The sequence below is a fragment of the Nicotiana tabacum genome, chromosome 12 (genome assembly GCF_000715075.1).
Source record: "Nicotiana tabacum cultivar K326 chromosome 12, ASM71507v2, whole genome shotgun sequence".
Classification (NCBI taxonomy): domain Eukaryota; kingdom Viridiplantae; phylum Streptophyta; class Magnoliopsida; order Solanales; family Solanaceae; genus Nicotiana; species Nicotiana tabacum.
This window is the reverse complement of record NC_134091.1, coordinates 45,700,457-45,714,762: the sequence shown is the minus strand read 5'-3', so window position 1 is coordinate 45,714,762 and position 14,306 is coordinate 45,700,457. Positions and strand designations below refer to the sequence as shown.

Here is a 14,306-nt window from a genome sequence, read left to right as displayed (position 1 = left end):
CTACTAGCGGACAATGCTATATATCGTCTTAAATAGATCCTTCCTTTCAGATAGTTACAGTAAACTCTTTTTAGATTGTTACACAAATAGCCTGTCAGATTTACTATTTACTTTTTCTAGTCGTATACATAGATTATATATTGATTATACACATATTATACATCCGTCGGGTATTTTTAGTTTAAGAAATTAGATGGGCGGTATTTGGGTTAATTCATATGGTTAGATAATAAGTTGAGCGTTTTCTTGTTTGATGTCGGGGCTGCTTGTCCAAATTCCTCGAGACTCGCCGCTTCTGCCTTAATGGAATGACGCTGAATTGTACTTGCCTGAAAGTTGAGCTGCCTATTGGAATCCGCTAGTAAACTTGTATCAGTCTGCTATTGCTCGAGTTTAGAAGCTTGCATCTTTCAGGTTGTTACACTTCACTTCAATTTGGTTAGAGAATCTTACAGAAATGTCCCAAATAAGTTTCAACTTACCAACCTCTAGCCATTAATCATAGACTTACCAAAACTAGCCAGACACATATAAAAATTAAAAACTCAAATAAATAAGGTTCTTTCTCTCCAAGAATTATACGCAAAGATCTCCTCACATATTTTTATGCGTGATCAATAACACCAGATGCAAGACCGAAAAGAAATTTTTATGGCCAATCCAGCCCAGGGATATTCCATCTCGTGTGTAAAATGAAATTTCATGGATGAGGTAGCAAACAAGGTGATGAAATACAAAAAAATATAAACAAGATTCCAAAAATCTAAGCAAAAAAGGACCTTTTTCAATGGGTATGGTTGAAATTCATTGAAAACATATGAATGAGTCAATATACAAAATTTGAGGAAGATTTGAGGTAATTTGGACTGATTTAGTATCAAAATTTGTAGTTAAAATCGAGTTCAAAAAATTCTTCTGCTGACACATGTATCACGTATGTATCTCACACATAGGTATACATGGATATACATGTGATGCACACTTGATACAAATATGATACATATGTGATACACAAATTATTTTTTTCATGTTTTTCTTTTACTTCGAATTTGTAATTCAAACCAGCTCAAAACTCCACTAAATCATCCCAAAACTGAGATTCAAGTTCCTTAAGATGTACCTAGTTTATTCTAATAACACCCACTCAAAAGAAAGTAAAAAATTGACCTTTTTTTGGCTACAAATAACTATTTGACTAATATTAGTAATATTTTATGAATTAGCCAATTTTTGTAATAAAAACATTACTGGTAGTTTCCCATTTGGTTATTTTGGATTGGCATGTCTTGTTTGGGCCGTTAATTGGGCAAAGATATTGACCCTCAGTTGCGTTTTCAAGGTTAAATTTTGCAATTTATTATAAAGGACAATCCATTTGATAGTATTATAAACTTTAATATTCTAAAGGGAAAGAACATTTACATCCTAAATATTCACAGAATAAAAGTGAAGGTTTACGCCTATTCTTTGAAGTATTATTATACGTTATTGTAATCTATCCAAGATTGATTTCTTTCATTTTACATTCAATTTCCTCGTCGTGATGATCGAATAATTGGAGGAAACAAATGCCACATAATTCAAATTGGTAAATGGATCCTCATTAATCAAACTGAATGTCTAAACAAGCAAGACTTAGGAGTTTTCGCTCGCTTGAGGGACTAAAAAATTGAATTTTATTAATTTTGTTGTTAAAAGTACACCCTAGGAAGAATAAAGAATGGGTAACTAGTAATTGCCTATGGATCTTTATCCAGCAGAACCAAATCCAAGGCTGATTGTCCATTTGGTTTCTATTAGTCACTACTTTGTTTGTATCAATAGCTACCCCTTAATGGTAACAATGATGTGAAAATTTATTCGTATCCGTTATTTATATCAAATCAATAAATGCATAATATGTATTTTTTATGTGTATTGTTATCTCGTCTTCATTAGGGTATTTTTTTTGTAGATTACTCATAGGTTAATCCGAAACTGCCGAATAGATCTCCACCTTTGTGAATTATTTACCTAGAGAATTAAATAGATGGAAAGAGTATCACAACGCACAATTCCAATCTTTATTAAATGTTGATAATTATGTTAACCCGAATTCATCTGTGTTAAATTTGACGAGATTAATATGAATTAGTGTGAATATTTGGAAGCCTCCTTTTAGGAGGAAATTGGTAGATGCATATTTCATGCATTTACATTGCATGATCACACTTTATGTGATGTCATGCATGGCATTATTAAGGCCATTTCCCTTCTATAAATAGCAAGGGTTTTGTTCATTTGTAAACATCTCTCATTTGCCTTTTTATCTCCAAAGGCATTTGAGTCTTCTTTCTCTCTTGTAGTATTTCACTTGTATTTTTGGAGTGAAATAAAGTTTGAGTTGATTGTGTCCAAGGACTAGACAGAAAATTAATTTTGCCGAACCTCGTAAATTTCTGGTGTTCTTTTTTTTTTTTTTATTGTCTCATTTACTATTTATTAGCTACCTTTAGATATAGTAGTTGTGATTTAATCACCCTTAATATATTCGGCTTCCGCAACAATTGATATCAGAGCCAAGGTTCTATCTGAGTATGCTCTGTGGTTGCAGCATTGTCTGAACTTCCATATCCGAAAAGGATTACTTTGGTGTTCTGTAGTGTCAACAAATAAATAGCATCTGTAGCAAAAAGACAAGAAAAATGAAGAGTCCACATCGGGTGTCAGTAATACGTCATTGGCATCTTCGCTTCTGACAAGAATTATGTCTAATGCAAAATTTGCAATTGAAATTTCTGACGGGTTAGGACATTTCGGGATGTGGCAAGCTGAGGTTCTTGATGTCCTTTTTCAACAAGGCAAGGTATTGCCATAGAAGAAAAAAAACTAGACAATATAAGAGAAGAAGATTGGAAGATTATCAACCGCATTGCTTGTGGTACCATTTGATCTTACCTTGCAAGAGAACAGAAGTATCCAGTCACAAAAGAAACTTCTGCAAGTAAATTGTGGAATGCATTGGAGGATAAATTTTTGAAGAAAAATAATCAAAATAAACTTTACATAAAAAAAAGGCTGTTACGCTTCATATATGTTCCTGGTACTACAATGAATGATCATATCACCAGCTTTAATAAGTTGGCGACATATTTACAAAATATGTACGTGACTTTTAGTGATGGAGATATGGCCTTAATGTTATTAAGTTCACTTCCCGATGAGTACGAGCACCTCGAAACTACTCTACTTCATGGGACTAATGAAGTATTTCTCAAAGAAGTTTGTTGCCTTGTAGAGCTATGAACAAAGAAAGAGAGAAAAACAAAAAAGTGGAGAATGAGAAGCACTGGTCGTGAGAGGTCGTTCTCAAAACCAAATGAGAACAAAGAAAGGAAGATTGAAGTCAAGATTCAGACCTAGCAAAGATGAATGCGCCTTTTGCCGAGAAAAAGGGCACTAGAAGAAAGACTATCCAAAGTTGAAAAACAAGGCCAACCTAACAATAGGGAAGGCTATCATGGATTCAAATGTAGCTGATTGCGACGACTCTGATTTCTCATTAGTTACAACATAGCCATTCAAACCATCTGACATATGGATGATGGATTCAGCTTTGTAGCTATCATATGTATCCTAACCAGGACTGGTTCATCAATTTTTAAGAAGGAGAATGTAGAGTTATTCATACCACAAATAACATTCCTATTACCGTATATGGTATTGGTTCAATCTGATTAAGGAACCATGATGGATTGATCAGAACATTAACAGATGTTCGATACATACCAGATTTAAAGAAAAATTTCATTTTCACCCTCGAGTCAAAGGGGTTCAAAGTCATTACAGAAAATGGGGTCATGAGAATATGTTCCAGTATACTGGTGGTAATGAAGGGAATTCAGAGAAACAATAACATGTACCACTATTACGGTAGTACAGTTATTGAGACAGTGACATTGACAACCAGTGATGACAAGGAGGCAGAAGCGACCGAGCGATGACACATGCACTTGGGATATGCTGGAGGAAAATCCTTGAAAATTTTATCAGATCAATGATTGTTAAAAGGAGCAAAGACTTGCAATTTGAGTTTTGTGAGCATTGTATTAAGGGAAAACGGACAAAGGTTAAATTTGAAAACACTATCCATAATACTAAATGTATTTTGGATTATGTTCACTCTGATGTTTGGGGTGCTTCCAGAACACCTTCATTAGGTGGAAAATACTATTTTGTAACATTTATTGATGACTTTTCCCGGAGAGTGTGGGTGTATATGATGAAACCAAAGATGAGGTGTTGGAAATTTTTCTCAAATGGAAGGAGATTATAGAGACTTAAACAAGCACAAAGATAAAGTGTCTTCGCACAGACAACGATGGAGAATACAAAAATGATCTTTTCAATAAGATTTGTGAAGATGATGACATTTTGAGACATTTCACCTTCAGAAATACACCACAACTGAATGGAGTGGCAGAACGTATGAACCAGACTTTGCTGGAGAAGGTTCGATGTATGTTGTCCAGTATGGCTTGGGCAAAGAATTTTGGGCTGAGACAATAACATATGCATGCCACTTCATTAATCGTCTACCATATGCCGCTATTGGTAGCAAGACACCATTTCAAAAATGGTATGAAAAACCTGCTGAAGATTATAATATTTTACATGTATTTGGCTCAATTGCATACTATCATGTGAAAGAGTCAAAATTGGATCCGAGAGAAAAGAAAGCTATATTTATGGGAATTACTTTCGGAGTCAAAGGATACCGCTTATGGTGTCTAGAGACGAGAAAAATTATATTCAGCAGAAATGTTACCTTTGATGAATCTGCCATAACAGATAAGGTGACAATTGAAGATGTCAAACAAATTGATGATGTTTCAAAGCAAGTGAAGTTCTTAAAAAAATTAATTTTCCCAACACAAGGAGAAAACGAGGAAACAATAAAAGATTTTACTCTGGAAGAAGAACCAGTGAAAAGGGAGATTCCAACTCAGAAACCTCAACAACAACTTGAATCAATAGCAACCAGCAAGCCAAAAAGAACAATAAAGAAACATGTTCGTCTCATAGAGATGGTGGCTTGTGCAGCCTCAATTGTAGCTGATGGTGTTTCTACCGCTTATAAAGACGCAATCCAAAATTCAAAAGAAGATAAGTGGAGGATTGCCATGAATGAAGAAATACAGTCCCTTCATCAGAATCACACATGAAAATTGGCCAATCTCCCGAAGGGAAAGAAAGCAAATGGGTGCAAATGAATATTTGCAAAGAAAGAAGGATTTCTGAACCAAGAAAATGTTCGCTACAAAGTAAGATTGGTGGCCAAAGGATATGCTCAAAAAGAGGGAATTGATTATAATGAGATATTTTCTCCAGTCATGAAACACTCATCCATTAGTATTTTGTTGGCTTTGGTAGCACAGTTGAACTTGGAACTAGTTCAGTTAGATGTAAAAACTATATTTTTACATGGAGACTTGGAAGAAGAAATCTATATGACTCAGCCAGAAGGATTCAAAGTTGCTGGAAAGGAAAATATGGTGTGCAAACTTAAAAAAATCATTGTATGTATTGAAACAATCTTCTAGATAATGGTACAAATGATTTGACAAGTTTATGTTACGGCAGAAGTACAAAAGAAGCAAATACGATCATTGTGTGTATCTGCACAAGCTTGAAGACAGATCTTTTATATATCTTTCCTATACGTTGATGATATATTGATAGCTTCCAAAAGTCAAGAGGAAATTGAGAAGTTGAAGATTCAACTAAGAAAGGAGTTTGAGATGAAGGATTTGGGTGAGGCAAAGAAAATTCTTGGCATGGAGATAAAAAGAGATAGACATTCAAAGAAACTCTGTCTATCTCAGAAAGAATACTTAAAGAGAGTAATAGTTCGATTTGGCATGAATGAGAACACGAAGTCGGTTAGCACTCCGCTTGCTCCTTACTTTAAGCTTAGTGCTTCTATGTCGCCGAAGAATGAAGCTGAGCGAGGTATATGTCAAGAGTACTATATGCGAATACCGTTGGTAGCTTGATGTATGCAATAGTTTGCACAAGACCTCATATTTCACATGTTATCGGAGTTGTAAGCAGGTATATGCATGATCCAGGAAAGGAGCATTGGCAAGCTGTGAAATAGATTCTAAGGTATATTTGTAATACTGTAGATGTTGGATTGATTTTTGAGCAGCAAGATAGTCAGTATCTGGTTGGATGTTGTGACTCAGATTATGCGGGAGATTTGGACAAGCATAGATCAACTACTAGTTATGTTTTTACTTTTGCAAATACACCGGTTAGTTGGAAGTCTACTTCGCAGTTAACGGTTTCTTTGTCTACTACTGAGGCAGAGTACATGACAATTACAGAGGCTGTAAAGGAGGCAATTTGGCTTCAAGGATTGCTTAGAGAGCTTGGTATTGGTTAAGAAAGCATCACACTATTTTGTGATAGCCAAAGTGCTATCCGATTAGCAAAGAACCAAGTTTATCATGCAAGGACAAAGCACATTGATGTTCGATATCACTTTGTACGAGATATTATAGAAGAAAGTGGAGTTATGGTGCAGAAAATTCGGACTACAGACAATACTGCCGATATGCTAACAAAAGTAGTGACTGCGATCAAGTTTCAACATTGTTTGAACTTGATCAACATTGTTGAACTTTGAAGATTGAAGTTGAATACACAATCAAAATTTATTAGTGAGAGAAAATTGAAAGAGTGGAATCTTGCCAAGGTGGAGATTTGTTAAATTTGACAAGATTAATGTGAGCTAATGTGAACATTTGGAAGCCTTCTTTTAGGAGAAAATTGGTAGATGCATTTTTCATGCATTTACATTGTATGATCACACTTTATGAGATGTCATGCATGACATTATTAGGGCAATTTCCCTTCTATAAATACCAAGGGGTTTGTTCATTTGTAAACATCTCTCAGTTGTCTTCTTATCCCCTAAGGCATTTGAATCTTCTTTTTCTCTTGTAGTATTTCACTTGTATTTTTGGGGTGAAATAAAGTTTGAGTTGATTGTGTCCGAAGACTAGGCAGAAAATTAATTTTGCCGAACCTCGTAAATTTCTGATGTTCTTTATATATTATTATCTCATTTACTATTTATTAGCTACCTTTAGATATAATAATTATGATTTAATCACTCTCTATATATTCGGCTTCCGCAATAATGAGTAGACTTCTCGAATGCATGGTTTCTTCCATGCGTGTTTGGAGTTTTCTAGTTCTAAACATTACTGCTAACGATAGTATTGATTATTTTCTCTGCATGTTTTTCTATTATAAATTTGGATGTGGAGCTTCACTCTAGAACAACGACAACGCCTAAATTTATTAATAAGTTGGAGTCAAGTGGCGAAGCCATAATCGAGATTTGAACATATAATTTTAAGTAATTTTTACCCTTTTACTATTATACTAAAAAAAGTTCCTATGTCAAGGGAATTTAATAGTTTTTATAGATAATTGTTTTACTCTATTTGCACACTATAATTTTTTGACGACTGAGATTCAATTAAAGCCACTTACCCTTACTAGCTCCGCCCATGAAGTAGACTATGTTAATCGTTAGCACACATATGCTTACTTAAGCCGGTCTCACTCCCAAATTATTGAAGTAAAGTTTTAATTTTGCTAAAAGAAAAGATATCCTTCTTTTTTAGCTTTTAATTCCCCACTATTGACAAGCCGAACCGAAAAATATTAGGATAAAAATATCATAATAGGAGAAGTATACCAAGTCACGAGCGGATCTAAAGGATCGGCTACGGGTTTACCTGAATCCCGTTATTATAGTATTAACTTGAGGTTGCTATATAAAATCATAAACTTCAAAGTGTAGATCCGTCAGCAAACTTTGAAATTATTTAATGCACAAGAAAGTAATTTTTATCTTTATTGAATAAAATATATGCAAGCAAATAAAGAAAAAGGAAAACTCATAAAGCAACATAGAATTAAATCTTATCCACTTGTGGGGTTTCTCCGTCTTTTACATCACGGATTGTGAAGGTGAGAGAAACATTAGCCTATTTTCCCACAATCCCTTTCCTCTTTCTTTTCACTTTCTTTTTCCCAATTGTGGTTTGTCATTTGAAAGTCAACATTTAACGGATTTTTTCTTAATATTTTTCATTTTACACAAACAACTTCTGAATGTGGGCTTTTTCAAGTTGAGGTCCATTCTTATGGGCCCTTTAATAGCGACCTTCGGCTGTGCACCTTCGCTTTCATGAACCTTACCTTTTCATCTTATTACCCACTTGTAAATTACTCACTATTTTCTCTTTTCTTCTTTTCTGGATAAAGCTGATTCCTCTCTCTCACACACAGTATTTCGTGTAAGTTATATACTTTTGTTAGTGTAAAGAATTTTTTTTCTATCAGGTCACTTAAAGAATATCTATAAGTAAAAAAAAGTAGTTTGGTGCACAAAGTATTCCGCGTTCCCGCAGAATCCGGGGAAAGACCGTACCCTAAGAGGTGTGATGTAGACAGTCTAATATAATACAATTATTAGTGGCTACTTTCATGGCTCAAACTCGTGACCTATAGGTCACACGGAGATAACTTCACAATTGTTCTAAATATCTATAGGTAAATTGCATTAAAATATGAGATTTGCAATCTTCGAAATACTATATGTTACCTGTTAACCATAACCCGATAATGTAAATTTTTTTAACACTAACGATGTATGTAACTAAAATTCTCTCTCTATATATATAGATAAAGAGAAAATACGAAATCTATATATCTTTGTCCTCAATAGTAAGCCTTTTCTTAGATATTTTTTTTTTTGTAAAACTTTTCTAACATGTTTGTATACGGTTAAAATCGGGCCATTCGATTTTACTGTTTGACCGAGACCGAGAGTTTGCATTGAAGGGTGACTCCGAAGTGTATCGGATCGAGGCACGAAGACAAGGTACCGAGATTGAGATTCGAGGCACCTGCCAAGATCAAGGCCGGCAGCAATCGAGACCAAACGAGACAGGCATCGAGCAAATACCAAAGATAGTGTAATAACGGACAAACGAGATATCTGCGACTAGTCGAAGATCATGGCGAAAATCTCGGAACGGATCAAATCAAGAATTGTTGTTTAGTTAATCATGGAATTTTCTTCTGTAATTAGAATTGTACCATATATAAAATTTCTCTACTATATAAATGGGGGTTCTAACCATTTGTAGGGACAACGGATACAAAAAAGCAATAGTATTTCTTTCTCGCTCACACTCTTGTTCTTCAGCTTATTGTGTTTTTATTGTCCTAGCATCACTCAGTTCGAGGATACTCTAACTCAAGGGTTGAGTTCTGCTCAAACACTAGTTTGATTTACTTTATTGTATAATTCTATCATTAATCTTCATATATTTCAATTGGTATTAAGTGAAATTACGTATTCTTAAACCCACATTATAAGTTTAATTGTTATCCAATTTTAAGGGTAATTTACCATGTATGCTACAGTTTTACTGATATTGGATACAAATAATTAGGACAAAATCTTGGATTTATTTTTAAGAATGTATTCCATATAATGCCAGCCATGCAGCTTCACTTTTCATTAATTCCAGAATGATTTTAGAATTTATATCCAAGACTCAATTTATCTTCTTTTTTTTGAAGATCCGGGAATTGTAATTGAAAAAATAAATGGAAATGTATCTGTTTTAACTTACATAGTAAAGAACATGAATATAACTTTTATTATGTGAACTTTGGTCCCTTTCTCATCATTTTCTTGCAGCGTAACCTGTCCCCACCTCTCAATAACAAGAAAGTTGCAAAATTTTAATTGAGTCCTTCATATAAAAAGAAAACTTTTAGAATTTGAAGCACATCCGCCAGAATTGTTTCTCCTTCACAATATTTTTCAGAATTCTCTATTTTGTGACTTGTGAACTGGATATCAGATTTATCCAGAAATTAACTGAAAAATTAAGGGTCAAAATGTAGCACAACCCATCACTTAATTGTAGCATTTCAATTTCATCAAAAATCTTTCCTTTTTCTATATTGTCTATTCCTTTAATAGTGATGTTCCAACCCGTACCACATGATTAAAAAAAAATAAAAACAACAGTTATACCATAAAATTGTATAAATTTTCTTAATGTTGGCAGAAATGACACAACAAAACCTAACGATTTGTATTAAAGAGATGAAATCTTTCAACTTGCTACTCCTATCATTTTTAAGGCAAGAGATTTCGAGAAATCGTAATTTGTTAGATATCTCAGGAAAAGGAATTATAAAATGATCAGATTTTCTTGTAATATCCTATATGATACATCTGAAGATTTTATACTTTACAGTTTTGGTCATTATATTTGAAATTCTGCGGAACATGTTCTTAAGATTTGACGGAATACCATATTGTAGAAATATCATAAAACTTGATTCCAAAATCTAAATGATAAAATATTAAGATAAGTGAGATTGAGAATCCTTATACTTCCCTGATCAAATGAATTATTTTATATTTGAAGTCCAAAAATAGCAGTTGATAGATCTCCAATATGCTTGCTGATAGTATCATCACATGACTACGTTGCTTGCCCACATTGTATTAAATTTCTCAGAGTGATTTCTTGTCTTAAAAAGATATGTATATTTTTTGCTCACAAATTATTCGTTTATTCTCCTCCAAAGTTTTCTACCTTCACCACGCAGTAGGATGCATTTTTTCAAACTAAATAGAGCAAGCGGAAACACTTTAAAATAATTATTACTAAAAAATTCAAAATATAAAAAAGTAAACACACAAAGAAGTTAAGAAAATTATGATTTTTTTGACTTATCTATATAATGTAATTTTATCCTTCTACAAAAGTAGTTCCGCCCCGTGTAGTAGTGAAATAAATAAATCGTCAAGAATTTTAAAGGTACTGAGATTGAATTCCATCCCCGAAATTCTTGGTATGAAAAAAGGGGGAAAAAGGGAATTAATTGTTAAATAATATACTAAATGAAATCTATGGTTTTCCTAAATCTTGATTTAACCATCGGTGACAGTATATTCTCTTAATTTCAGAGCCAGTAGTGAAAGAAAGCAAATTAAATAAACAAAGGCATGTGGCAATACATGATGATTATATATATGCAGGTTCACATGGTTTCATGCTCTGTTAATTAAACATATTAAGCAAACATCTTTTCATTTTCATGTGTATTTTTAAAGCTTTGTCTCACAGGGTTATATTGGGCTGCAATTAAGTCTCAGCACATGCTTGTGTTAGCTTCCTAATCACACCAAAGTTTGTTTATTAATTAATTTATCTCTCTCTTTGATTCCAAACTTAAACAACCAACCAATCAACACCCTCTTCCCCCGCCCACCACTATTGCTTTTTGGATCAACATACCAGGATTCTTATTATTTCTTGCTCTTATGCGGATAGTGTAACTTTTTTCTTTAAGTTTACCTATATATAACAACAGATAATTCATATAATTTTGATACGATAACTTGAAAAATTGATTAATAACCTGTTTTAACATATTAAATTATATTAATAGTGCAACAATTAAACAGAGATTAGGGATTGATACCTTTCTCTTCTCTAGCCCCCTTACTTAAAGTCTAACAATGTGAAGGTTTGTAATCTTTTATCAAACTCGAAATGTTTTTGCCGTTTAAAAGCCTGTAATTCTGAATCGCAATTGCATACATATACAATATTAGCATATTTCTTTTGGCAAAGAAGCTCAAATGCATGCATGTTTTAATTTGTATAGATAGAACCGAAAACTGTAAATATATATATAGGCTCTTTGGATAACCCATTACAGTCTATATCATGGTTACATGGGGAATGAATATATAGTCAAACTTCTCAATAACAGATTTGTTTGCCCGAATTTGTTTTGACTGATATATAAAGGATAATTATTATAGAAATGTCTGACTATATATATTTTTTCCTTTTTAAATATAAACTATCTTAGATATGAAACTTCAGAAATTAGAGCACATTGTAGGAAAGAGTGGTAATAAACCTTTCATTCTTTAGGGCCACAATAACACAATTGTCGAAACCCAAAATTAAGGGACACAACCCTAGTTGACAGCCAAACTTCAATAATTCTGACTGTTAATTGTGTGGTTATGGTCACTTGAAAAGGTAGGGTCTTAAATTTTCCCATATGGTGGGCTCCTTAAAGCATGTGGATTACAAATTACTCTACCCCCGATCAATGTTTTCTTTGTAATTTAACTATTACAAATGTTTACTTATATGAAATTAATTACTACAAAATATTTGAAGAAAGAAAAGAATCAACTTGGGGTGGGATTGCATTAGTTAATGCCAGATAAACTGAAAGGGTTAATCCACATGGATGACACATGGTTTATGTCTATATTCACATGCCTACCATGTTACAATTAAACCTTTGTGTACATGTAACTTTTCCATATGGGGCCACCCAATGTTTTTTATATCAATGACAGCTCATTTTTGGTCCATGTCTCTCAACTAAGCTTATTACTTAACTAGTTCTTCCTACTCACATTTAATGTTTCCCCTTTTCACCAAAGTTACTATCATACTATTTGGCTTTTATTATTTTTTTTTAATTTTCTACTAAGTGTACGTCATTCGTATATATTGAGCTCCATTAAATTAAGATTCACGTCGAAAAATTCTATATTTGAGATAAAACGCTCCCAACAAAGACGACTTTATGACTTGAAACCGAAACTAAGGATGAAAGAGTATTTAACATTTCACTGTGACCCTCCTTGGTTAATTCTTTTCTTCTCCCTTGAACCTCCGTTGTTTCACTTTATGTCTATTTCTTTCATTTTTTGCTTTTCATCTTTTTTTTGGGTGGTAAAGTTATACATTATATTTATGTGTATGAGAAAAAAAGAAAAAAGAAGTCCAACTTTTACCTCCATAATATTATTTATGAGTTCTAGTTCGTCCTCTAGTCGCGAGTATTCGTGTAGCTATCATATGGTTAAACCGAAGCCCAGAAATTGTGAAATCGCACTGCATAAACAAATTGCAACGAAAAGTCAAATTAATGGATTTATTTGTGGATTTTTCGCTAGTCATTTTCTATTTCCTAGGTGGATGAATAATTAGTCCTAAAAAGACATTAGTAACTGTTGCAAAACGGGTTGAAATATTTCATTTATTTACTTATTTTGCCAAAAAAAAAAAGAGGGATAGATTTGAAAGAGAAAGAGAGAGAGAAAATCTATTTAACTTAACCACAACCACATGATATTTTTTTTTATTATAGTCCATTGTTGGTGTGTATTAAAAGGGACTTATCTCAAATTGCAAAGAAAAGGTGCTCTTTTACTAGAAATGCTAGAGCATCTCAAGAATTTTGCAATAAAAAGACAAAATTATGCATGTTTTGAAAAAGTGCCTCTATCTTATGTCTATGGGAGGAGCCAACAGCCCTTGCCACATTCCCCTTGCACCTTGGGCCATCCATTTATGTATTGTTGCACTCTAACTAGAAATTAATTTTTATCTTTTAAGTTTCTAATATTCGAAATTAATTGACCCGACTTATTCGAATATTACTTCCCCGTAGGCTCGATAAAAGGAATATAGGCCCTTACTAAAAAAATTTCATTTTCGAGTTTAAAATCAGAGATCTGCAATTAAGGGTGAATTCTAACTATCTCACCACATCGGTCTATGGTGTAACTAGAAATTAAATTGCTTTGTTACAAAGGTGAAGGACCCTACCATATATGCAGGGGTGATGTATGGAGTTTGTGAAAAATAGTTCTTGTCATGTTCAAAAAGAAAATATCCATGTGAATCCACACAACTAACATCTTTAGTATAACATAATTAATTAATAATGAATTATTTACCTTTAGTTTCATTACTTTTTCATCTTAATTTGAAAAAGAAAATAAAGTCACATAATGAAGTTCATAAAATATTCCGTCGCTTGTAAGATGCATGTCGCGTGAAATAATTAAAGTTAGTTCCCTTAGAATTATTTTTACTTAACCATAATTTTTGATATTTCAATATACGCAATTGAGCTGCCACCTTATATTTTACGAATATAATATTTGATATTTTCATCTTTACCAAAATAACTTTTCTTCCCGTTTCCTTACTCGAGTCTTCCTTAACTGGGGACGGACGGTAAATTTGTTGGCAATATGTCTACGCCGGTTCAAATTTAACTTGGCCCGATACCGCCATGAGATGATATAACCTATCAAATAATAATAATAATAATAATAATAATAATACTTTTCTTTCTGAACTTTGTATTAAAAATTACCAGTAAAATGT

The 14,306-nt window shown here is 33.1% G+C and overlaps 1 protein-coding gene across 1 annotated transcript; it reads left to right on the top strand.

Annotated features, from left to right (window-relative positions):
- Window positions 1-5,900: 5,900 nt before the first annotated feature.
- Window positions 5,901-6,427, top strand: LOC142167139 (secreted RxLR effector protein 161-like). The gene is made up of 2 exons (XM_075227295.1): window positions 5,901-5,991; window positions 6,168-6,427. The coding sequence occupies exons 1-2, from the start codon at window positions 5,901-5,903 to the stop codon at window positions 6,425-6,427; spliced, it is 351 nt and encodes a 116-aa protein (XP_075083396.1).
- Window positions 6,428-14,306: the final 7,879 nt, after the last annotated feature.

Coding starts and splice junctions, on each gene's coding strand:
- LOC142167139 (XM_075227295.1), top strand. CDS start 5,901: ATGAATGAGAACACGAAGTCGGTTAGCACTCCGCTTGCTCCTTACTTT. Junction 5,992..6,167: donor GAAGAATGAAGCTGAGCGAG/GTATATGTCAAG, acceptor GTAATACTGTAG/ATGTTGGATTGATTTTTGAG.